General features: G+C 38.8%; 2 protein-coding genes across 2 annotated transcripts in view; both read right to left on the bottom strand.

Moving 5' to 3' along the window:
* Nucleotides 1–73: 73 nt before the first annotated feature.
* Nucleotides 74–11,203, bottom strand: chpt1 (choline phosphotransferase 1). The gene is made up of 8 exons (XM_053344172.1): nt 10,754–11,203; nt 8,168–8,315; nt 7,913–8,054; nt 7,715–7,799; nt 7,135–7,266; nt 6,863–7,021; nt 6,609–6,734; nt 74–1,840 (listed from the first exon to the last, which is right to left on the bottom strand). Exons 1-8 carry the CDS (start codon nt 10,991–10,993, stop codon nt 1,724–1,726), a joined length of 1,149 nt encoding a protein of 382 aa, XP_053200147.1. The 5' UTR covers nt 10,994–11,203; the 3' UTR covers nt 74–1,723.
* A 2,766-nt stretch (nt 11,204–13,969) lies between these two features.
* The window catches only part of mybpc1 (myosin binding protein C1), a 31,596-nt gene continuing 19,040 nt past the window's right edge, over nt 13,970–26,525 (bottom strand). Inside the window, exons 15-33 of the mRNA XM_053344164.1 lie at nt 24,787–24,795; nt 23,639–23,763; nt 23,438–23,543; nt 22,854–23,020; nt 22,576–22,741; nt 22,389–22,495; nt 22,166–22,302; nt 21,522–21,681; nt 21,324–21,428; nt 21,050–21,238; nt 20,347–20,481; nt 19,872–20,039; nt 19,671–19,759; nt 19,402–19,597; nt 19,150–19,289; nt 18,888–19,047; nt 18,233–18,369; nt 17,274–17,460; nt 13,970–14,067 (exon numbers count right to left, since the gene is read on the bottom strand). Of these exons, the coding sequence (XP_053200139.1) occupies nt 13,970–14,067; nt 17,274–17,460; nt 18,233–18,369; nt 18,888–19,047; nt 19,150–19,289; nt 19,402–19,597; nt 19,671–19,759; nt 19,872–20,039; nt 20,347–20,481; nt 21,050–21,238; nt 21,324–21,428; nt 21,522–21,681; nt 22,166–22,302; nt 22,389–22,495; nt 22,576–22,741; nt 22,854–23,020; nt 23,438–23,543; nt 23,639–23,763; nt 24,787–24,795 (2,581 nt within the window). The remainder of the gene's footprint in view (nt 14,068–17,273; nt 17,461–18,232; nt 18,370–18,887; nt 19,048–19,149; nt 19,290–19,401; nt 19,598–19,670; nt 19,760–19,871; nt 20,040–20,346; nt 20,482–21,049; nt 21,239–21,323; nt 21,429–21,521; nt 21,682–22,165; nt 22,303–22,388; nt 22,496–22,575; nt 22,742–22,853; nt 23,021–23,437; nt 23,544–23,638; nt 23,764–24,786; nt 24,796–26,525) is intronic.

The raw sequence follows: 26,525 nt of genomic DNA, 5'->3' as shown, positions 1-26,525 counted from the left end.
GCTTCTGTACTTATAAAAGATTTTGAATAATTTAGTATTTTTACTTCTCCAACCACAGACAGTAACGACAAAATTCATGAAAAATATTTTCTTTATTACAATCTTTTCCACTCATTAGTTAGTAGAAAGGTGTTTTACTGTATTATTGAACAGTGCAACATGGTGTTTGAAATCAAGGTTTTACATTTCAATGCATAGTTCCAAAATCCATCATTGTGTTATGCAATAAATCATTATTGTTTTTTGGGACATTCCCCTTTACAATGTTCATAATCCTGCACAAGCAGAATATGTGAGAAAGATTATTTTATTTGTTCCAAATAAAATGCAGGCGTACCACATATTCACCCTTAAATAGTCCAACGGCACAACAGAAATATCCCTTTTGATCCCAACGAACCTGAATGAGTGAGTCAGATAAAACTGTTTAGTCATATCATTGAGTTATTAAAAAATTACTGATGATCCAACAACATTTTAAGAACCAAATGAATGATTACTCTGTACATAGTGTATTTGTATAAGAGAAGAAACCTCATGAGAGGATAGTTAAAAAAAAAAAAAAAAAAAAATCCAGTTGCACTGTAATACAACTATTGTTTTTATCTAGTGTGATACTTCAGTGGAAAAAAAACATACAAAGCTGCTTTAAATATTCACAAGTTTAACAGTAATTACAACAAAAATATTTAAGGCGCCTTCAGTTGAATTCTGTACAATCACAAAATAAAATTAAAAAAAAAATTAGCCCTTCAGGGAGAAGAACAGAGAAAGCAGAACAAGTCATGTGTTAATGCTTCATCAGTCGGCAGCGCTCTAAAAAGGCCCAAGGTGAGCTGGTTTTTAGTTTTGGGGGACTGAGGAATGAGATGAGCAGCAGGGAATAACAACAAGGAAGAAGCAGCTGGAGTGGTGCTTTATGAAGGAAGCCTAACAGAAGAGCCGTCTTTGCTTTCAGCATTAACACAGACGGTCACACCCCTGCACGTGGCTCCTTGACAACCTGCCAGTCCACATTATAAAGTTCATTGGAAATTACTTGAGGTTTTGAAGGTTTTCTGTTTTGTTTTTTTTCATCATTTTGATTCTGTATTTTCAAGCCCTGATTCACGTCAGATTGAGTCACATTCACTGAATAAATAAAAAAGTAAATGATTAAAAAGGAATTTCAACAGGTACTCTATTTAGTTTGAGCACATATCAAAGAGATTTATCTTATTGATGAAGCAACTATTAACTATTTATTACTGTTGTATGTTTATGTGTGTTTAAGATATGAGTAATCCTACCTTTGACACTTATCTGTTCATGTAGATAAAAAGCTTTGATATTTACACAAGCTACAAAATACCTATTGAAAAAAATATATTTTGGTATTTGAGATGAATAAGTAGGAAGTGATGTAAAAATCTAAATTTTATTTCCTGATAACATGCACTTCTTGTTTTTTTAATTCAGGTTGAAACTCAGGTGATGTGTTTCCATGATTTTCTAAACTTTTTTTTTTTTTTTTTTTTGGTTTGTAGTGTTGAGTTATTTGTAGTTTTTTCCGTCTCGTGACTTCCATACAGTGGTAGAGGCAGTTTTAATCAGAAGTGGTCACTTTGTCAAGGCTGCAGTGGCTCGGGGTCGAGGGTCTTTCCTCTTGTTCATCGTCGTCTGCTTTCAGGAGCGGGGAGAGGTCCAACTCTTCCCCCGCCCCCTCCTCCCGCCAGGCAAGTCGTCAGTCGCGGTGAGCGTTGCTGGGCGGCGTGATGCTGAACACTTGGATACGCAGGTGGGAGGCGATCTGGAGGCACACGCCTGTACAGTAGCGTGCCAGATCCAGAAAAGAGAGCACCTGAAGAAGAAGAAGGTGACAAATCAGAAGGTGGATTAAAAAAATTAAAAATAAATTAATGTTGATATTCAATTAACCAATTAAAGGTAGAATATGTAGAATGAGCAGAACAACGCCATCTAATGTCTCGAGATCGTAGTCGCAACAACCAAAAAGTAATTCCAGCAGTCGGGTTGCCAGGTCCGGTGCCGGATTTTATTTTAGCTCTAACTCTGTAAATATACCACTTTATCCACATGTCTAACCTTTTTAGGCGAGAAAGTAGCCCTTTAGATCCACAATGTGATGCTAATTTGTCCAAATAACATCTGTTTAAAGTTTTGTTCCTGCGAATTCGGAGCCACTCAAGTTAGCCGTAGCGAGTAACGCACTTCCGGTCATTTTCACAAAATAAAACACCCGTTGCCTTTTATTATTAAGAAAACCATAACGATAGAGTTGGTGCTTTTATTTTGAAAACAGGAAGCGAACATACCCTCGCTGTAACTGACTTGAAACCACCGAGGTACATTACATTGTAACGCCAGTGGGAGTAGCAGCAATGTCTCTGTGTGTACTGCCTAATCCTAAGCACCGATTGGCTGGTGAGTGGTGTCGTCAGAAGCAGGAGAGGCTCACGGTCGTAAACATCTAGTCACGTGTACTCTGAGATGGACGCGCAGGTCAGGAAATGACGTAAACGGACCGTATATGGTTTGTTATTTGTGTTATTACATTACGTGTTGGACTAAATACATGGACATATTGAGGAAAGTATTCCGGTTTTATGGAAAAAAGATTTCATATTTCACAAGAATGGATACTTGGCGAGCTGTACAGAAAGTGCTGAGTCATAAGATGATCGTTGTGGATAAAGGGAAGACTTTGAAGGTATGTAGCATTATAGCTTTTCTCACTTAGCTGAGTGGCTAGCCGAACTAATCGCTAATACTATTACGGCTGTGAGCAATAGTAATAATAGAGCTATAAGTCGTGAGTGGTCTTGAATGAATCAGAACAATCTAAGCTTTCCAACAATGTACGGCATGAGTATATATGTTTAAGGGTTGGTGTTTAAAACATTCAGAAGAACGTGTGGCTACCTCCTAACATCCGTCCTGTCCCGTAAACGGAACAGCGTGCGTTAAGAGGTTAATGATCAAATATCAAAATCCGAATAGCGTCAGAAAGTCAACCCACTCTCCACATTTCCATTGCTACCGTTTTGATACTTCATGGTACACAAACAAATAGCATCTCATATGAAAGCTAAGACCCTGGCGAGTTCAACAGTACCACTATTATTGCGCTTAAAACTCAGTGAACCAGCAGCCAAAGAATACAAAGTTAAACAACCACTTATTTACAGCGACTAACAGATATTCTGTCTTACCTTCGAAGTTTTGTGATGAAAAGTTGTACTTGAGAGCAAAAAACGCTGGTTTTAGTAAGTCCAACACGGCTCTACTTGTTTACAACTCCATTTCACCCAGTGCCAGCCTACAGTAGCTGCACCGGAACAACAGACAACCCTGGCAACCCGCAATTCCGGCCGCTAATTGGCTGGTACAATGTACACAGAACGTGTCAGAACGTCATTGTCGAATCCGTCAAAAAATTTTAAAAATATTAATTCAGACTAAATTTTTTTTTTTTATGGAAAAGCAATACTTTAATTCTGTACCCCTCAAAACGCCCCGTGGCTGTATTATTTTTTAAAAAATATAGCTTTTAATAAATATTCTACATATTCAACCTTTAACCACTACAAATCAGTCTTTAAATGAACGCAAAGCACCATACAAGAGGCATTAAGCTTTTATAAAATGTAAATTGTTTTCAATAGGTTTTTTTGTTGTTTTTTTTAAAAGGAAGATGTCAACATTTTGGACTCAGACATTTCACAGCAGACGTTTCATAATAGGCAAAACACAGGTGTTACCAATAAAATGAATGATGGCTCAGTTTAAATGCACAGTATGTCATTTCCTGCTGCTAGGGGTCTCTCAAGTCAAATAGCGTAGGATTATGGGAGGCGTTCACTGCAGTCAGCTTCTCATGGTCAGGATTTCTTCAGTGTTCAACGTTTATGAGGTTTATACAAGGACACCAATTATCTGCAGGGATCTCCTCCACTCAAAAACAAACAGACACAGGCTTAAAACCAATAAAACCACTGACTAAAGACGCTGTTTGACAAACACAGAATGACCAGAGGAGCTGTGAGCTGACCTGCTGATAATGTTGCTCAACTTGTTTCTCAGATAACTTAAGATCCAGGTGTCAGATAACATCCTTCATAGTTAAAAAACACCGATTTCTAAAAGGTTCATAGTAAAAATGTGGCTTTAAACTGGATAAAAAGTCCCTTTATGATAGCTTCCAATGACCAAATAACTGTTACCTTTATTAATATTCATTTCTCTGGCTTTGAAAATGGTTTGAAACATTTGGGATGATGCAAGTACACAACTCAACAAAACACAACATGTCTAAAAGTCGCTTTTAGACATTTTAATGTGGAAAAGTTACATATTATACCTTTAGGTAATCCCTCATTATCTACCACCTGAAAGCACTGACAGTAATTTTAATGATGACTAAATTAAATGTTTAACATCATATCTCCAAGTTTCGAAGGTGCGCTGTGAACGTTCTGACCTCTAGTAGAATATTAATATGGAGCAAGTTTTTTTCTGGGTGTGTCCTCGTGCACGCAGGTGATGAAATATACATTCCTCAAATGGTTTCACACTATTCCACTAATTTACAGGTGACAGTAACGAACTGAAAAATGCAGCAGTGCAACAACAAAGGTAGTGAAGATGAAAACTGTAAGCTATTTAACATGACTCATAAAAATGTGGGATTTAGAACACTTAAAAAATTAGCCTTATGATAATTTATGAGGATGGAAATGCGTTTTACACTTAAACTTAATTACTGATGTAGACATAACTTTCATTTATTTACAACAAAACTCTACAGGGCACCTTTAAGCTGTAGGTGCCTGTCATTTAGTCCCTATGGTTTACTCATTTCCCTGATTAGACTGTGTGGGCGTGTACAGACCACGCTGTACTGACAGCTCTTAACTCATGCTATATCTGGCATAGCTCCGTCCACACAATCCGCCTCAATAGCTGAACGCTGTGTGGGTGTGCAGGCCATTTTGGAGCGGCTATAAATTGTCATGTCCTTATCTGGGTATAGTTTAATATTTTTGCCAATCCTGAGCTTTTTCCTTCAGTTAGTATCAAGTGTTAGTTGTCATATGAATCAGGGGAATCTGCTCTTTCTTTTTGGTGAAGTGGAAAGTGACCATCATGCCCAGTGGTTTGAAAAGTTGTATTTAGGTGTTGAGGAGGATGTGAAGTTTGGTACAAATCCATCTTTTCTTCAGTGAGGGTTAGGGTTAGGGTTAAAACTATTATCCTGGTTGTTTTTTCAGTAGACATTATGACAATACATACATTTTGGTGCTGCCTTTTTCATATATATCACCTATAAGAGTAAATATCAAAACAGACGACCTAGTTTAATTTAGTTTTTGTGCACACAGTGACTCAAGTGAAGCCAGTGAAGCCCAGCAAGCTTCTCTTCATGTGTCACTTGATTGCACGCACCCTAAATTGGCCCTAATGGTCATTCAACCGTTCAAGGTGTGTCGATAAGCTGAGAGTCGCACAGTTCACACAAAAAATAAAACTTATAATAAATGATTCCAAAGTTATTTAATGTTTTGTAGAACATGGTCTAGCATAGAGCCGACACTATGCTTGATTAGAATGCCCTTATCAATTCAACATATTGGTAATTTTCAGTCTTACTGCTGGTTTCCAGTACAACTAAGAACATACTGCTACTTTTTATAGTACTACCAAACCCACGTTCATGCTTTCATATCAAAGATGAGCAGTATCAGACCAGCATTTACAACCCTTGCTTAGCTGGGACAGATAACAAGTGTCACGGGCGTTAAAGGGAAGGTTTATCTTGTGTAATATTAACGGTCTGAAGGAAACCCGTGTGCACCTTGAACTGCGGCTGTAATGAGTCTGATTAGAAGGCAAAAGTGAAAGCCAGCAGGGCACAGAGTCTCTAGGATGAAAACAACTCTGCTCATGTGGCAAAATACAAAAGAATGTGTTTTTCCTCTTCAAGGCCCACCTGCCATGCAAGTTTGTGCTGGTGCTCTGTCACGCTTGATCATTGTCATTAATTGTGATAAAACGCTTGGTCGGTTTTTCTGGTTGAACCATGGCAAGACGCCACCATGACAACAAATATGTATGCACTTTCGGTTACAGTACCTAAGAAAGCTTTTTCCTCATATTTAGGCAGCACTGAAAACAAATCTGGTTTCACTTAACAGCTAAACTGAACAGTATGATCTCTAAAAAAAGAAAATAGTATATAGTGTGGTGGTTAAATATCAATCAATTGTATTTAAAACTGCAGCATTAATATGCATATTTTAGTAATTGTTTATGCAAAAATGCCAAAATTTGCAGCTTTCAACCGAGTGTTTCTAATATTTTGTCCACCCCATTAACATACATGCAGTGGGCAAAATATTTGGAACACGTTTCAGTATAATGCACTCCAGTACACCACCAACACCAACCACTACAACCTCAATAATAAGCATAAAGTAGAATTATCACCTTTGTGACTTAGTACATGTTGAGCAGCGATAAATGGTCAAAGGTGTGACTAGTTTAAATGAATAATATGCAGTTCAAAAGCAAATGTGTGACGAGAAAGTATGAGTGTGACCAAAACTCACCATTGCTATCCAGAGTACTATGTGTTCATCGATGAAGCTGTTAAAGTACTGGTTGAGGAAGAGGAGGCCGGGGCCTATAAAGGCTGTGTCTGGGAGGTGTAACTCACTCTTGGTCATGTGTGCAATCTATAACAGAAGGGGAAAGAAAACACAGATTTGAACCTTTTTGTGTCAGAAACTGGAGTCAAATAGAGGCAACAATGAAATGCAATGTTAAATATGAATGCATTTTGATTAAGAAAAGTCAAACATACCACCAGTTTGTTGGAGATCTTGGCAATGACCATGCCAAACGTGAGCAGGTACAGACAGGGGTGATGTTCAAACAGCTGGCTGGATGACTTCTTGAAAATGATGAAGGCCAGAGTGAGGATGAGGCCGATGTGCAAACCAGGAGTCAGCACGCTGGTGTCCTAAACAGCAGGAATATTTATTAGACAGACTATCACAGCATATTTATCTTCTATACAAGTGATATTAAAAGTCAGTGCAGCGGTGTAAAGTGTGAATGTGTGCTAGGACTTACTGCCACGGTGGAGCCATTTTTGCCGACACCTCCATTCAAAATGACATGAAAGTAGTTTTGGCATGAGTAGAGGGCGCCCCCGATGATGCCCACGATGGGGAAGGCGTAGAACTGCAGTCCAATGAAGGGCAACTATGGAAAAACGTGAGGGTCAAATTAATGACCCAACACAAAGTGCTCTCCTTATAGAAAGAAGTGTGCTTGTATAAAAGCTGCAGGCATGCCGAGCGTGATGGGAGGGCGAAGCAAAAAACAATGCAGAGGACATCATCAGCTTTTTGAGCCAGATCATGTCCATTAGATGACCTGTTGCCATGGCGTTAGCTACCCATATTTACCTTCTCACTTCTCTCATGTGATGTTAAGTCAAGCCTCCCAAGGCAGCACAGAGTAAAAGTAAAACACAAATTCTATTTAAAAAACTAGAAGGAAGACTAAAAACTATTCTAACAAAAAGGAGCAATATGTTTCACTACATATCCAAGGTGAAATGTAAGTGTTCCTGTGTGTGTGTGTGTGTGTGTATGTACAGTATTTGCACATGTGTACATGTGACTGTACAAAATATATTTTCAGTTACCGTGGTTTCCCAGAGGCTCACACCTCCGAAAGCTGTCATCAAATACATGATTGTGATGGCAACTTGCACCTCTGTGACGTCAACCCTGTGCAGTAAGTAACAGGAAACAGGGAGTTAATCAAAGAGACAATTAGGCAGGAAAAAAGAGCAGAAGAGCATCTGTATGAAGGCTGGATAGGTCTAGTGAACGTGACTCACAGGCCGAAGCGGAGCGTCCCGGACACATAGGTCTGCCAGTGGGCACAGAAGAACATAAACATCCCGATGAAACCACAAAAGAATATCCAGTTTGGGTAACTTCCTATTCCACATGCAATGCATGTTCCCACCGCCACAAACACTGCAGAAAGAGAAAAAAAAATAATGAATACCTAGCTAATGAAACAACTTCCTTCCTGATCCAGTGATGCAGAACAGAACATTATTTTAATTGCCCACTAAGTGGTGCAGCACCTGTGGAGACGGCGTCACAGCCATGGTCGAAGAGCTCTCCCAGAGCTGAGCTGCTGTTCGTCCTCCGGGCTTGTTTCCCATCGATGGCGTCCAGAGACTGGTAGATGAACAGGCCCAACGCACTCAGGATGAAGGCCCATGCTGGACCCTAAAGAAAGACATTTTTATTTAAAGACACCCACTCACAATAAATGCCTCAACCTTGTGCTTTGGTAGAGCCAGTTACACATTAAGATGTATTTTGACAACCTAATAATGTTTAAAAGGAAAAGCATCAAACATTTGCTACTTTCAGTTTCTCAAATGTGAAGATTTAATGCTTTACATTGTTGTAATGACGGTAAAATGAATATCTTTAGGGTTTGGACAGTAGGTTAGGACATCCGAAGAAGTCAAGTATAATATATCAGACATTTTTCTCTAGTTTTGACACTTTATAAAAAAGATAATTATCAGATTAATCAATAATGAAAATAATTGCTAGTTGCAGCCCTATAATCTACGGTATGCAGATATGTCAGATGTGTCTGAATTGAAATCTAGTAAAAAGAGCAAAGTCAAACAGTCGCTATATCAAATGCGGGGTTTGATAGCTGACGTAGATCATAAGACATTCACCGTCAGGGGAAAGGAGCAACGTGCAGTTTCAAATAGCACATGTCATATATTTAATGATTGATTGCCTTCTGTTAAGGTTGTCATCTTAGTCACAATCTTAAACCAGTACCTCAAAACTTAATCCAGCTGTTGTGGGTGTTAAGGATACTGTGTAGAGTATAATTTAGCAACCTTCCCATGGACACACAGCACCATATACATCAAATCCAGTGCTGAATATGTGTCTGTGTCTGTGCTTGTGTGTGTTGTAAGTAGAATAAAAGTCTCCTGCTGATTTGAGTGGGTCCATTCCTCTTACTAGGGTGGAGGTTATGGACCATCTGGTCACTAGAGCCAGCCAAAACTGAGTGTTCACCCCTACAGTGTTTGTGTGTGTGTGTGTATGTTTGTGAACGTGAGAGAGAGAAAAAGAGAGAGGGGGACAACGATAGTTTGTGTTTCTGGAGCGATCAAGAATCCCATGCTGTCCTGAATATTCAGAGACCTTTTTGTTTGTTTCAAAGTCTGTGTCTTAAATGCCTCATGGACCGACGGGGACAGAGTCCACTTGTTTCGGGCTGCTCCCTGAAAAGGTTATCACACATATCTCTTTAGAGGGAACTCTGAACTGTGTCAAGGGTTCAATATGAATTCCTCTACTTCGTCCTTGTTTGTACAGGCATTTGACTTTTATCCATTTTGGTCCATGAAGAAGAAGAGTGGACATGGGCCAGGTTTGCCTTGGTCAGTGCTGAATCATAATAGGGGGCAAAAACTCAGCCGTCTTTGCACTTGTGGAATTTGACAGTACGCAGCATGTTGCGTGAACTGTAGACTTTGAGTCAGTTTCAAGCTTCTCCTGATTGGACAGGACAAAGTTGGAAATCTGATAAACACACACACACACACGTATGTATTTTCTATATGGGCCTCTGCTCTACAGTGAACCTAGTTAAGTGGAGTAAAGGTGAACTGTCACATCAGCTGTTTGTTTCAAGAGCTATTATTACATTTGAAGTAAATGTGATGGGGCATAATCTACATAGCCATTTTATTAGTTGTGCATCTGTACTTGTCCATTAGATTTTACTTATTCTACTAACCATTAACAGTGTGTCTGAACAGTTATCCTTGTCTCTAATGGTGGTCTGAACAAGAGCGAGAAACAAGAAACAAGAAACAAGAGCGCCATTTTCCTCCAATTTGCTGTGTTTTGTCATCAACAAACAGTGCTGCATCACATGAGTGTGAGCAGCAGACAACAACACGTCAAAGCTGTCAACTTTCCAAAAAGTGGAAGCGGACAGAGAGGGACACACAACATGAGGGTCATCTATATACTCACTGATATAGATGTCCTACTGGGGGAAAGTCTTCTCACAAATAACTGATTATACCGTAAATCTCACAATATATCATATCCAAGTTTGTATGTGGAGTTATAAATGAAACAACTAGTGCATGGAGAGACTTTGCCAAACATTACACAGCATGACCCAATTAATAAAGCTACAGTAATTAGACATTGCAATATGTTTTTGACCAAATACCTCGATATTGATATTGCAACAATACTGTAGGGATGACTATTGGTGCTTTCACAATAATACACAATGAGAGATTAATGTAATGACTTAAGTGGAGTAAAGGCAACAGCTAATAATAGCCAGAAAATGATATCTGCCATACAACGATATCCAATATCTAGTCTCATATCACGATATTTATAGGCTATCTATTATATTGATATATCGCACAGCTCGAAGTTAAAGCTGTTGTGAGGCTAATTTGTATGCAGTATTAACATTTGGGCTGTTCTCATTCAAAAACTATATCTAACCATAACTTTTGGTGTTTTTAAAGTTTGTCACTGGACACTTTTAGGTTAAATTACGCAATTCTGAAAGGGAGGTTTCCTCTTTCTTTCTTTCTTTCTTTCGAGGGCGAGCAAAAAAAAAAAAACTTTGGCCAAGGTCGCTTTTCACTCACCTCCTCTGTTGCCGTAGGACAATAATAGACAAGCACCACCGTGGTAAGGATATTCACCACCAGTCCCACAATAGTCAGGGTGTTTGGTGCTACCCATGTCGGTATTTGCTGGACGAGCCAGTTCCAGTAGATCTGCAGCGGAGGCTCAAACAAGGACCGACCGGAGGCGCTGTATTTATGCTCCTCCAGCCGCTTCAGCTGTGCGGGTGACAGCGGCTCCGGCCACAGAAAATGTGGCATTGTTTTTTTCTGCCTTGTCACTCCTCAAATGAGCGTCTTAAAAGTCCCCCGGGCTCAGATAGGGCTATCTTCTGTCGGCCAGCTCCAACAAATAGCAGCTCATTTGCGCTTTTATGGCGAGGTTGGCTGTGGAGGAGCGCACTAGGCCATTTCCACAACGGAACCATGAGACGTCGATAGTCTGTGCGTCTCTCTGGTTGAGCTCGTTGAGCTGCGTCTCTGCAGGAAGCGAGGATCCGGAAGGGAATAATATAGCTGTGTGTATACCGGGAAGTTTAAATGTAGTTTTTTTAAGAAAAGAGAGAGAGAGAGTTAACCCTTACGTACATTTCTCTTTTCATGTGCTTATTATGGTTGAACTCTTTTAAAGCACTTTAAATTGCAATCTTTTATTTGCACTTTATGTCCTTTTAATGATTTTAAAGCAAATATTTACGCTGCAAACTCATATTTTATATTCTAGTCTAGTTTTTATTTTATTTTTCCCTCTTTCTATTTTTCTGTACGTTGTTTTTATTTTTTATTATTGTGTTTTCTTGTTTTTAATTGTGTGTTTTAATTTTTCCATTTTTTTTTTTTTTTTTTTTTTTATTTAAAAATAAAAAAAATTGTAATTCAGGGGCGATTTTAGACCCTATTTAGAGGTTCTCAAGCACCCCTTAATTTGATCTCAGCACCCCTAAAAATAAATAACTTATGTTTTTTTTTCTCCTAAGAATTATTTTATACACCTTAAATTATTTTTGTGAGCCTGTCTGTTAGAGATGGGACAAACACTTATGCTACAGGTTCAAATGGTTCATTTTTTCATCTTGTACACAAACAGAATGAGTCTCTAACATGTTTTTAAAAAAATGTTTTGAACAAATGAGGTCTGTAAAACATCACATTTGTGTGACCTACAAAGGGTTAACAGGTTTAATGTACTTTGGATAGTTCTGGTATTAATATATAATCTTTCCCTCAGGGTTCATTAACTATCTTAGAGTCCTCTTATACATTATATAGTAGAGCACTCTACTATGTATTGGTGTAATTTACGTTATCCAGTTGAAATGAATGATTTAGCAGGGGGTTTGAACACATGCAGGGCATTGTATGTCAAATTCTCATTAGGAGCTGAGCCCAACTAAAGGTCTGATCCTAGAATCGCCCCTGAATTGTATGTTTTTATGTTCTTTGTTTCCAATTCTTACTGCTAAATGATTGTTTTTATATAAAGCACATTGAGTTGCCCTGGGTATGAAATGTGCTTTATAAACAAAACTGCATTGCCTTACTGTTTATATTCTGACCTGTCACACTATTTCCTCACATAAGTAGTGTCTATAACAAACTTCTGAACCACAAATCATTAAAATGCTGCCTATAACTTTTTTTTAAAACAACACAATATCAGCATTGGACAACATATTCACTGGTTCAGATATAACTGATAGGTCATTATCGGCCGATAATATCGGCTGACCGATATATCGGTCGGGGTCTTAAAATGAACATAGACATATCCAGTAATTAAAACTATTTAAAGGACTAGTTTGAATAAGTTAGTGTCATCTAGAAGAATGGACTTAGCGGAAATTTAATATAATATTCATAAGTATGTTTTAATTAGTTTACAATCACCTGAAAATAAGAATAATCATGTTTTATTACCTTCTACATAACATTTATTCATTAGTTATTTCTGTCCTATTAGTGACAGCTGCTGTCTTTAGCTTTTGGCAGTCAGCGTTATGCCACTCAATCCATGCATATACTCATTACTACCAGAGTGAAAGATGAGCATGAATGATGGCTTGCAGTAAACTTCCAGTAAGTTTTTATTTATTCACCCTTGCACTCACGATATATCAAGTGGAGTTTATTTTAATATTACAGCCATTAAATAGTCTATCAGTTATTGCTGGTTTTAGTCCAAAGAGTAGCACTTTTCATGTCAACCTCTTCCACACTTGTGTCAGTCCAATGTGAAGGACGTAGAGAGAAACTCTTAAAATTACAAAAAGCTGTTTGGGAACCAGTGCACAAAATGACACCAAATGAACCATTTTAAATTAAAGTTATGGTCTTTTTCTGAAGTCCATAATTTGGCCCAGCCTTTAGACAAAATGTATCTGTTAGATACAGTAATATCCCCCAAGAATGAGTCTTTGGCAAATGGGAGAATAAACTGTTTTTAAACTATATAGACACACACTAAAAGACAAGAAACAGTAGATTTTGTTTATCTTTTATTGTAATGCAGGGTCATAATTACAGAGGTAAAGGCATGCGCACATAACTGAGCCTCAATCAAGCCTCAGGTCAGATGTGAATCCAAAAAAAGCATAATGTGTCATGCAAACCTCTACATATTCTCACTTATCCAGAGGGGGGAAAAAAAGATGAAATGAACAAATATTAATGTGAATTATCATAGAAGGGTCAACACATTCATTTATCTCAACATTACTCTGGTCTGTTTTATTTTTTCTTGCCATATGACATCATACAACCACCTAACTTGTTGTTTATACATTCCCTTTTCCCATCTGTCAGACCTCCAGTAAAACATTATCACCTTCAACAAGCACTCCCAACAAAAATCAACATGTAAATACTGTAGGTGTGTGTCACTGCTTGTGAGCTTTGCTTTTTTTTTTTTTTTTTTTACACTACCTATCAAAGCTAGAACCCAAACACTGCTGACATGCATCTGAGCTGACACAGTCTTTCAAACACAAGAGGGTGACAATGAAGATGAACTGGGGTTTGTTTTTTTGTTTCTATGGCAACTAGCTCCAAATCTGCACACAGCATGCCACACCCAAGACCAGTAGATCCTCCCCTACACCCATCAATCCATTTCGCCATCCCTCCATCATCCCTCCATCTGCCTTCAAGCTACTGACATCGGTGGGTGAGAGAAGAGGATCACTAGTGGCAGCAGACGTCTGCAAAGCTAAAGTGTCTCATTGCACGCTGTCCAATTTTTTACTTCTCTTGCTCGACAATCTTCGTCTCGTTCATGTACTTGTCAATCAGGTGTAGGGGCACTCCGCGTTTCATGAGCTCGCAAAAGGTGAACCCTCCTGGGGGACAAGAGGAAAGACACTCTCATGATGATGTCGGCAGGTACAGATGTAAATGTGGAGAGTGAGGAACAGAAAGATTAAGAGTAAGAAGGAAGAAAAGGAGGAAGAGGAGGAGGAGAAGGAGGAGGAGGAAAGCTGAAGAGCAACAGGCTGATCGAGCAAAACAAACAGAATGCAACGAAGAGGCCAGGAGCTCACAGCACTGGATGAGGAGTGAGAAGAGAAGAGAGGTAGTCAGACAGAGCTCATGTATGCAATGCACATTCAGTTTGTAAATCAAACAGTGTGTCCCAGTTCAATACTACATCATTATTATGTGCTAAATAGTGTGTCTATATTCTATACTTGCCGATTTTCAGGTCTCCAACTCACAATTATTTTCATTTTCAATTATTCTGTTGTCTATTTTCTCAACTAATAAATTAGTTATTTGGTCCAATCAACAGTCCATAACCCAAAATAGTTAGTTTACTATCATAGAAGACTAAATAAACAAGAAAATATTAATATTTCAGGAGCTGGAATCAGAACATTTTAACTTTTTTTTCCTGAAAGATAGTGAGGTAGAGACAGATAACTAATGGGGGACTAGAAGAAAAACTCTCCAAATTCAGTAGGATTTTTCATCCAGAAATCATGAATGTCGGTACAAAGTTTTGTCCATGCTAGAAATTTAGATGTGTCATTGGAAGAGAAAATTTTGATTAAAAAAAAAAGTTGAAATATCACCAAAGTCAATAGACTTCAACCTCTAAGGTCCACATATAGCACATTTGGCATTACAACACATGTGCATAGTTAAATTAAAATCTTAGAAAGTCAGTGCTGCTTAATCTTCATAAATAGAAAGATAGATATTTAAGATGTCATCATTAGAGTTATAAGTAACACCTGAAAGCTATTTGGCTAAGATTTTGTGAAACTATTAAAGAAAAAAAAGTTTAAAAAAAGTATTTTCCAGTTGGACACAAATAAAGTGATTATTTTTTATATTTGGAACATAACTTTGTGTTGTATTTTGTCACTTTTTCAGTGTGACACACTACATACAAACTCCTGCTTAGATTTTGCATATAGTATGGAACAAGGACACAGCTTGCATCTGCTCAGGCTTGCAGAACTAGGAGTAAAGACAAAGTTGATACCACTGAAATACAATGCATATACAAGAGCTTTGCAAAAAGAAGATTAATGAATACTATGTGTACTCATTTGCAACAAGCAAAGGGCTACAAAATTAAATGCTCTGCCGTCTATAATGCATACAAGACTAATCAATCAGGGCCAAACGCATCATGGAAAATATTCAGTGTTAGTAGCTTTATTCAGATCCTTTATGACTTCAATCAACAGCAGCTGAGAAAAAAGGGTATGCTGACATCATGTCTGCATAGCATAAAACTCAGTCTCAATCTCCACAGATGTTGCACTTGATTTCTAATCAAAGGTTAGAAAGTTTGCAAGTTTACTCACCTTTTACATGGCACAAAATACATGAGAGGTAGTCGTGGGGTTCACACCATTTCACACCAACTATGGCAACCAATTAAAATGTTCAAAATATTGTTAAAGTCAGCCAGCTAAGGGGATCTGGGGCAGTCATGCAAATCCTGTTTTATTAATGGCGGATTTCCCAAGTTCTGTCTCTGGGTCCTGCTTTCGTGAGGAACAGAAACGGCCAAAGTCTCACCAACTGAGAAAAGCGAGGTAACAGGCTGGCTGGAAGATGCATAATGAATGACATAAGCTTCATATGCCAAAACCATATGAAAGCTTACCTTATATGAGAACATACATTCACAATTCTTGAGTTTGGACTGGGGGAGAGAGAAGAGAAGAGGGGTTAAACAAAATGTTTACATGGAGTTATATGTGTGCACCAGGGAAAACTGTTGAGTTATTACTGAACTCTTTTATATGAGGAGTTAACTGGTAGGAGGCTTAAAGGAGACGCTGAAATCTGTGGAGAATAGTTTAAGATGGAGACATTAAATAATTCACCCAACACAAAAGCAGCACAGCTTTATATGTTATGCTTACTGAGGTGTGACTGGCGACAGACTGTGTGTTGAGGTGGTGTGGTGTGAGGATGATCAAGATGACTGGATGGACTGGACTGGATAGAGTTGTGTGAGGACATGGGAGGGGTGGTGGTGGTGGTGGAGGTGGTGGTGGCGGTGGTGGTGGGGTAAACCTCTACATGTTGTGGTGATGGTAAAGTGTGACCAGATATTATGTGCACACACATGAACAGATGATTGTTGTCTCATTATTCTTGTCTCTTTTAAACAAGGTGTCCAAGAGCCAGTTGCACCAGCTGTTCATAAGTTCAAACTTACCCAAGTTGTAATATTATAAATATTTAGGTGATTTACATATGATTCATTTTAAACGGGTTGCACCACACAAACTAGATCTTACCTCGAGATAATTTTTTATTACATTTTCACATCCACTAACTGCCAGGTGTAATGTAACTGCCTGAACCCACTGCGTATATGCAACCTGTTTAGACTAGACTTAGAGGAAAATAGGCAATGTGGTTGACACATCTGATCCAACACTTGATTTAATATTGTTATATAATGATGTAAAATGGGGAGATTTTAAATCTTATTTCACAAAAACAAATCAACTATGTCAAATGACATAATGTCACATTAGCTTAATCTCCCACTCACTCCAAACTATGTGAAGACTACAGCTGTAACTCTGAGATATACATTTCTTCATCTATGCACTATAAATCATTATTGTTTCCTTCTAACTGAATTTTTTTATCGCCATTATTTTAATATTACTTCTAATTCTGCAAGCTAAAACTTTTCTAAAGTTTTTATGGTATATCCGGTTTATTAACTCACTGTTTTGAAACTAACTAGCTTCACACAAACTTAGTAATGAATTTATGAATAGCTGCTGCAACCCAATCCAGATACTTACATGTCCAGCGCCTACATGGCCAGCCTTTTGGTATACTGCGACACACAGGTAAAAGACTGCATTCTCTGAGTGGAGTTGGTTTCCCAAAGTCACTTTTGCTACTTTACACTCTGAACAGATTGCTGATTTCTTAATATTTACCTAAAAAAGCCAAGACTGTGGAAGGAGATACTTAAAATGTTCTCATCAAGAAAGACATTAATAAATAAAAACTTTGGGAAATCAGGCCCAGATTTAGACATGTATATATAGACACTGACCTTTGATCTCCAGCTTGCAGTCCACTTGGGCCTCTCCCAAGTCGTTGACGGCCTTGCAGGTATATACACCGCCATCATAAGGGCTGGGCTTCCTGATCTCAAGAGTACAGACTCCTTGGTTGCTAAACATGCGGTAGCGTGGGTCATCGATGATGATTATCTTATTCTTCATCCAGGTCACTTTGGCCTGCAGGCAGATACAGAAATGTTGATGATGTTAATTCAACAGGCAGATAGGCTGCGATGTCCTGACCCTTCGGTTTGTTACAGATAAGTCTGGTTTATTACAACTTTGGGCATCAGTTACTCATCAAAGTAATTGCAGAGAAGTGGGAGCAGTGACATTATTACAACAAACTGTAACAGCAGCCAGCGTTGGTGGGGCTGTGTTGCTTCAGGAAGAGTGAAATGATAAAATAATACCCATGACACTGCATTTGAGTAACAGACCCAAAAGGCTTGCCAGATATGAAAAACACTGTTTATAATACTCCAATTTATCACAGGGGCAACTAGTTTTTCTATTGCTGAAATGATCATGAGGTAAACAGTAGTAATGCAGCATTCATGTTACAAAGTGACTGCCAAAAATGTACATTTGCATATCTTGCCACATGACTTGGCAAAAGTTGAGCCTGGTTCAACTTTTCATGCTTGACAGTCCTTCATTTCTTTGTCTGCGTCACTGCAACGATGGACTGGCCTCATTCAAATGTGTGACGGGGCTTTGTCTAGTCGGTCTGAACACTTCCTAATTTGGCATGTACATTGTTAATATTACCAGGAGGAATGATTGCAAAAAGTACAAAAATAATATCCACTTTGACCAGAGTTTCCCTTTAAAGGGTGATGCAAAGAAGAGAATCAGTTCTATAATACAACACGATGAACTTGTATATTTACCTGGGCATAATGCGTTGTCTACATTCAACATGTTTACCTGCAGTTGTACCACCTACCCTTGGGTTGGCGCGCACGCTACAGTTGAGAGTAGCATTGTAGCCGGCGATGGCAAAAGTGTTGATCAGGGGCTGCGTGAACTTCGGTGCTTCTTTGAAGTCGTGATCATTGTACTCAGGCTTTTTCACCTGCAAACCTGTGGGTGTAAGGGTAAAGGAATGGGGTTGTGCATGATACTGTCGCTGAGCGGTATCATGTGGGAAATTCCCTATGTGATGAGGGAAAGACAATGTTTCTTTATTTATCATCAGCTGAGACTGTAACACCACTGTCTGTTTAAGGGCCTGTCAGTCATACTCATGACCCCTGTTATATGTTAAAGTGGGACATGCTCACTTTAGGGTGGAAAATATCACTGACAGTACCTTTCAGATAACAGCTGTTGGGGGGGGGAGCAAATAAAAGAACAACTTTTCCATATTGATGATGTTGCTTTGGCAAAAAGAACAAGGATTAAATAAAAATCTTCCATGTAACATCACTGTGTGTCCAGTTATGACCATGAAAGCATTTTCTCTCATTGGATTTCTATCAGTTTATCACGTTAGAATCTCTGAGTTTTGGCTCCTAAAAGGCAAATACATCCATCAATTCACAGTAACAGAGAAGAACGTTCACTATATGTTCACTTGCTAATATCACAGTCAGTTGTACCTTCTTTGAGGATGAGCGCGCTATTTTTGGTTTGGGTGGCGGCTTCGCTCAGACCACACATGTTCTCCGAGAAGACCCTGAAGAAGTACTCGTTCCCAACCACCAGCTCTGTGATAGCGATGCAGTTGCGATGGTAGTGCTCAATGCATGTGTACCATTCCTATACAGCAGGTCAAGACAAGTACATTCAAATACTGCTTACGAGTACTGCTTATTATTATGCACAATTTCAGTTTAAGTGTATTTTGTAAAATCAGTCTACCATTGTCTTCTTGTCTGCCTTTTGAATGGTGTAGCCTGTTATTGGGGCGTTGCCGTTGTCTTTTGGAGGAGTCCAGGCCAGAGCCACGTTCTCTCCCCATACATCTTCAATTGTCACACTGTGGGGAGGCCCAGGAAGGTCTAACAATTGGTAGAAAAACTAATGAGCTGGGCTTGAAAAATTTCAAAATTCCAGATAAATACCTTTATGATGTAGAAGTGGTAGCGTCAATAATGGTGGTATAACGCTTACCTACGATTTGTATGTCAAGAATGGCCATGTCCTCATGGTTTTCAACCTGTACTTTCATTTCATAATTCCCAGAGTGGTTGCGTTCTGCTTTACGGATGAAGATGATGCTATCACAGTCTGTGTTGCGGATGTTGACATGGGTAGGGTCAATAGGCTTACCCTCCTTCAGCCAGGTGACTTTTGGCCTGGGTTTGCCCTACAGACATCATGAGTTTAGTCCTCTACTCACAGATGCAACAAACATCAACTGAGCTGAGTTTTTGCCTTACCATAAATGGCACCACAAGGTTGACTGCTTCTCCAACTCTTCGAGTGTAGGTCTGCTTTAAGTGTCGGGGGACGCGGATCTTGGGTGGTTCTGAGGGGAAGATAACCAGAAGATAGAGATTGAGAAATTACTCTCACATCTTTATGTTTGTTTCCTGTAAAATGCACAACTTTCATGTTTTAGAGCAGTCTTAAGAGCTTACCAATAACCTCTTTGACAAAGACGGAGTGCTGAAGAGTTCGTGGAGCACTGGCTCCAGCAGCATTGATGGCCTTCACTCGAACTAAGATTTTAGCCCCTGGAGTCAGCCCTGTGATTGTGTACTTGGTCTTCTCTGTCAGCTCCTTGTTAGATATTACCCAATCATTACCTGTAGGAAAAGTTGGAAAATCAGTTTGTTAAAAGCACCTCTGCTCTAAAACCTCTGTTTTTTGGTTATGAAAAACATGTACAAACAAATTAAGGTCTTAATATCAGAACATAATTACAATGCAGAGTATGTTGGTTGCGAAAACTCTTAATTAGCTGTTGGAGGATATGTCTTACAGTGATATAGGACCAACATTTTGGATTAGCAACCGAAAGATTTCACCATGTTTCTCTCACAACTATCTGCTTATATCTCCCCAAGTTCACACAGTCTGAATGGGAGTAAATAAAAACTGAGGCTCTCTCACTTCCTTCGATGCAGTACTCCACTAAGTATCCATCCAGACCAGCAGCTCCGATGGTTTCAGGAGGACGCCACTTCACGGTCACTGTGGTGTCAGTCACATCATCCACAACCAGCATGGTGGGCTCACTGGTTACAGCTAAGAGGAGAACAAAGTTTGAGTGATCAAAGAGGCCATAACTTCAATTCCTCATTTGACTTCCAACAATGGATATGAAAAAGATAGCAAAAGCAATTTTGGCAAGCCATGAACATGTGTGCAAGGCGCCTTTCTCTCTAGCTGGTATGTTACCAATCTTCCTGTCAGATCTCATTAGTCCCTGCTTTTGCCATCTATTCTTGTATTCAGAATCATATTTAACTCCTATTGAACCCTCTGACAGACCTGATCTCCTAAACCTCTAATCCGCAGATGGTTTGGCAACCATTATAAAGACATATTTAATATCCTCTAAAGCTCCTGCATGTCCAGTGGAGGTCACAGCCAGAATGCTTGGGATAGTGGGGTATGGGGAGGAACAGCTGCGTTGCCGGGGTACCAAGGGCAGATCACATACTTGCAACATTGCACCATCACTCTCTCATTCATTATTATATACAGTTGTTAGATAAAGCCTGACTTATATGTAATACTTTCCTGGACAGATTATTGACTATAACAGCTCAAAGGCCGAGTGGATGTTCAATGAGATATGTGTGCTACTCACCAAGGGGAGTAAAGGCTTTGGATGGTTCACTTGGCTTGGATACACCAATGGCATTGACTGCAAAGATCCTTACTTCATAAGGCACACCTTCAATCATCTTCTTGGGTTCGAATGATGTTTCTTTAATTAGGTCAAAGTTCAGTCTCATCCATCTTGAACTCTGTTTCTTTTTTCTCTCAATGAAGTAGCCTTTAAAGACATTCAGAAAATCTGTTAATCATCATTGCACACATGTAGTCTGTGATCATTGATCACGGTAAGATGAGATGTTTACCTAATATTGGTGAACCTCCATCATATTTGGGTGGTTCCCATGTCATAGTGCACCAATCACCACCCACACCTGTGACCAAAGGAGCTTCCGGAGCATCAGGGATGTCTGCAGACAACACAAGGGCATGTTAAGGCTTAAAGAAACAAATATGCAATTTTTCATGTGGTGTTTTGATCGAAGCACTTTGTGATTGCTTACCTACAACCTTTATCTTGATGCTGGCTGTGGCCTCACCAGCCTCATTTTGCAGGACAATCTTATAGTTCCCTGTGTCCTCTCGCTCTGTTACGTCAATTGTCAGACTGGTCTGGTCGCCACATGTTTCAGCTCGGACACGATTGCCCGAATCAAGAATGACCTGAGCCAAAAAAGAGAGAGATTTTTAGATATGTGATATAATCAAGAGTAATGTCAAGATATAATAAAAATATGATACTTGGTGAATAACAAATAGCAAAGACTAAGAGTTTACACCAGCATCTCTGTGAGGTTGTACTTAGGCACAAGAATGTGTTGAGCTAAATGCATGCTAACATACTTCCTTGTGACACTGCAAACAGGCTGATGTTTAGCAGGTATATCTGCCATATCCAGCATCTTAGTTTACCATGTTATCATGCTAAGATTAGCACTGAAAACTAAGTACAGGTAATGACATGAATGTCATTAGTTTCTCAGGTATTTTGTCAGAAACCAAATTTAAGGACTAGTGGCATTGGAAGAAAATGTCTTTTGGGAACCATGAATGTATAAAAATTAATTTTCATCCCTTGATGTGCTAGTGTCGCTGTATATCTGAGGTTTGGTGAGCATTCATTGCAGAAAATAAGATAGAAGCTCACCCTTTCCCCCTTCATCCACACCACCCTGGGTGCTGGTTCACCACTGATGGGGATTTCCAAGCGAAGTTTATTTCCAGCTACAATTGTCACAGTGTTGTCTGGGAAGTTTAAGCTCTCCAAGTGCACCCTTGGAGGGTCTAGAGATAAGAAAATGATTACATTATGGGTTTTTTTCCAGCACGTTAAGAAAAAACTAAATTCCAGTGAAATATATTTTGCATACCAATGACATGAACTTTGGAACACAGGCTCTGTGTATACCCCTCTGGTACAAAAGTGTAATCTCCTGTATCATGAAGGGAGGTGGCCTCAATTTCAAGTCGGTGGACCCTGAAAATCCAGAATTATATTAGTCAGCAGTTGTGTGAAATTGCTTTTGACTGAAGAGTCTCAATCAAGAGAGGACATACTTGTTTCTGTGTATGATATTGATGCGGTCACTGGGCTGGATCAGCTGTCCATTCCTGTACCAGCGGCCTGGGACATTGCCTGGGTAGATCTCACAGTGTAGCTTGAGGGGTTGACCCAGCATCACCGTTACATCCTGCAGGTCCTGGTATATCTTCAGTGGTTTCACTGATTAAAAGTTGAAAATGGTATATAACTGAATAGGGCAAGTTATCATCACCATTTTACTTTGAAAAGCATGTGAGCAATGCAAAACGAAAAAGGGTGACATGGTACATACAGTCAACCTGTACATGAGCCTCAGATGTGCCACCAGAAGCCATGACGGAGTATGTCCCAGTGTCTTCCCGTGAGGCGTCGTCAATCACCAAGAAGTGTTTGGTTCCCTCAGCCTTAACTCGGTATCGCGAGCGCACTCCGGTTGGAACCTCAACACCATTCTTCATCCTAAGGAACGAAGGATCATTTAAAACACTTATACATAATGTTCTCAAACATAAATGCATCACTGTTGCATCAACATTGGGTCAGCATAGGGAACAAATGAGACTATTGTGAAGAAGATTTTTAGCTTTTATTTAATTTTGATGGCATAGTTAGTCCTAATGTTCTTTAAAATGATCTCCAACAATCCCCAGTACATCATATCTGTTTATCTTGGTAAAACAGTAACCTTTGCTTTTATTGCAGCATAAATCATCAGTGAAATATGACTTGGTGACACGAAGTGGTAAAATGAACTGCAAAGATTGATGGAGGCTCTAAATTTGTTTCCGTGTAGCCTCATGTGCTGACAGATTATATGTAATACTTAATGTGACTTATATTCATGACATCTATAAATGGATCTTTTTTTAATCTTACCATTTGACTTGAGCCCCCTCCTCTGACACCTCACACTCCAACTCAATCCTCTCATTCACTGTGGTCTTCACAGGCTCGAGACCTTTAACGATCTTAATTGGCAACTCTGCAGACAAGAAAGGTATGAGAAGCTGAAGAGGGACTGATAGGACATCTGATATCCTTATAAGTTGTATGATAGTGAACAGTTAATATAGATACCTTTGACAAACAGCTCCGTGCTGCACTTCTCGTCTCCTGCAGCTACAGAGTAGGCTGCATCATCATTCGCACAGCAGTTGTTGATGACCATAATCCTTTGTGTGCCCTTATGCTCAAAAATATACCTTAACAGGAAGTCGAATAGTTACATCACTGGGTAGCAACAGAAGTTACAGCTGTGAATGATGACTTAGACCATTAGTTTTCAAAGTCAGAGGCAGGCCTCCTCAGGGGTGCTCCAAACTATTTCACAGGAGGTTCAATGAATGGTGAAAATAAAAGTGAAAATATAGTTTCTAGTAAGTATACTAGTTTAATTATGACATTACTTAACAAAAGGAGATCCCATAGAATAGCCTAAATATGTATGATTTGTTTAGAAAGATAGCTCAGAGATACAGTAGTTTTTGGGAATGTTACTGTTTTTCCCACTTTCCCACAGTCAGAAACTTATAAATGCCTTCGGACAGACTTTTAAAAAAAATGTGTTTGGTGTATATCAAACAGCAATATTAGGTTATGTTGATACAGTTGTTGAGTATCTATGGGATCAATGATTTCATACTCATCCAGGAATTGAGTAAAACTAAGCAAGTAAACTAAGGGTGGGGTGATGGGACACATTTTTCCAACCTTTGTCTGAGGGGAGGCCCACAGTCTCAGACTTTGAAAACCCCTAACTTAGACTATCTCAATACTAGGAAATATAGTCTTCTGATAGACATTACAAATAGTCCTTCTTCCAAAAAATTAAATGGAAGAAAGAGACCTATTACTCAGTATTCAAAAGCCAAACTCAACATGCATGCAAGTTCACTACACAAACCCAGAGGTCATACTGGGTTAGATAGGGCCAGATTGATAACTATATAAATAACTATTTAAAAAAAACCATATGTATTTATATATTAGATTTGAATTCAGGAAAAGGATCAAATATAAAATCCTGCCTACATAACTTTAAAAATAAACTAACAAAAACAGCACATATCGGAAAACATATACACCAATATATCTGTGATAGGCCAATATCAGCAGATGATATTGACTGAGCAATATATTGGTGGTGCTGTAATACTACACAAAGAAATGGTTTCACACCAACAGTAACATAGAGAGGGGAAAATCAACTGCACGGATAGACTTACTTCCTTTGACTTAAGGTCAGCAGTGGAGCCAGAATGGAGCCGGAGCACAGGAAGTAATTATGGCAGACAGGAAGGAACATCATGATATGATAGACAGATTGTCAAACAGACAAACACAGAGAGACATCATGCCTGGAGGGGTACAGTATGTGCTTGACAGTAGTGTTACAACAAAGCAGAGGATCAAAAGACAGCAACAATGTTTTGCAATGAAGTCTTCGAAACATGGGGCCCTGGAGAGATGCCACAGGAGACCAAACCAGAAAACAGCAGTAACCTCCCAGATGGCTTTAACTTTGTATGGCTTTGATTTATTTTGGGATAAATAAATATGCTTTATTGCTTAATCACTGACTCTCAAACTGGTATTATTATAGTGTATACAGTGCAGAATGCTGTCAATGCTATTTCAGGGAAGTGCTATTATTAGCCTTACAAGCAAAGCGTGATAAGGTACCCTATAATGAGATATAAAAGTTTAATGAATTTTTAAAAATATAAAATGAGGTAAACATTATATTGTTCAGATACAGATTGCATTCATTGATTTCTTGGCTGCTGACAGGAGTGGAAGCAAGCTTTAGTGTGCCATATCAAATTTTTGTTTGATAGGCAAACTTATTAGCTAACAGATACATTTTTACACATCCAGCTGAAGCAACACAAGAATTTATTTGGAGTCATGTTTCTCTTTGTTTTATTCACCGCCAACTCTTGGGGAAACATCTGTCTCTTCAGCTGCTAAATGCTTCACTAATCCTAACCCTAACCTCTTCTGTTTGGTGCTGAGCTGAGTTTAAAGTGGGTTTATCTAAGTTTTTTCTCAAAACAGCTGCCTGCTGCTTAAAACATCAATTAGAGTGAACCAAAACACCCAAAAGATACTAAATGGGCTGTAGAGTTGAGGGGAACTGCAACTACTGAGTTGAGTTGGGTTTGTCACTATTGCAACATATTTCATATTCGCTAATATTAATTTAATCCACCGTTTATATAAAAAATATGAATTATGAATTATATTAATATATTATTTAAAACAAAGGCACTGGCTAGGGAACTTTTGCAATAATTTACTGTAGTCCATGGGCTGTTAGTCCGGGTTTATTTACAGACTTCTTGTAGACCACTGACTGGGCAATTTACAGGGCATTTCTGCCTTTACATAAGGGTTTTTTGGTACCTTTAAAATGAAAACTTAAAACCACTATAGTCTATATAGTAATTCTATTTTTTATGAGAAGGTTGTACTCTCTTCTACTAAAAGTCTTTGTGATACTATATGCCAAAGCCAGACTTGGTTAAAGACCTGTGAAGGAGGTACCACCTTTTTCCTGTATAAAGAAGGACAAATACAGTAGCACATGGCAATTAAAGACAACAATTCATTCATCATTTACAACCAAATGTACCTATGGAGCCCTTTACTTAAATGTATTTATGCAAATTCATAATATACCTCATATGTGTGTGTGAGAGAAAGACTGTGTGGAAAATAATTAGAGCCACATTTGAGTCAAGAGGATGTTATTTGTTCACTGGACATCAGTGATAAGGGCTGCACATGATTAAGCCACTATTATGTTTTGGTATATTTCTATTGGGAAAATTGTTAAAAAAAATAAAATATAAGCTCTGGTTGTATGTTGTTTTGAGCTTAAAGTAAATGATGAAGCACAAATGAAGCACATTTTCTTTTATAAAATGCATTTCATTTGTGCCATGTTGAAGGGGTGAAGTCT

The sequence above is a fragment of the Scomber japonicus genome, chromosome 23, assembly GCF_027409825.1.
Source record: "Scomber japonicus isolate fScoJap1 chromosome 23, fScoJap1.pri, whole genome shotgun sequence".
Classification (NCBI taxonomy): Eukaryota; Metazoa; Chordata; class Actinopteri; order Scombriformes; family Scombridae; genus Scomber; species Scomber japonicus.
Note: the sequence above shows the minus strand (reverse complement) of the source record. Positions and strands in the feature narration are given on the sequence as shown.

Coding starts and splice junctions, on each gene's coding strand:
- chpt1 (XM_053344172.1), bottom strand. CDS start 10,993: ATGCCACATTTTCTGTGGCCGGAGCCGCTGTCACCCGCACAGCTGAAG. Junction 8,055..8,167: donor CTGTGACGCCGTCTCCACAG/GTGCTGCACCAC, acceptor CTCTTTCTGCAG/TGTTTGTGGCGGTGGGAACA. Junction 1,841..6,608: donor TAGTACTCTGGATAGCAATG/GTGAGTTTTGGT, acceptor CTTCTTCTTCAG/GTGCTCTCTTTTCTGGATCT.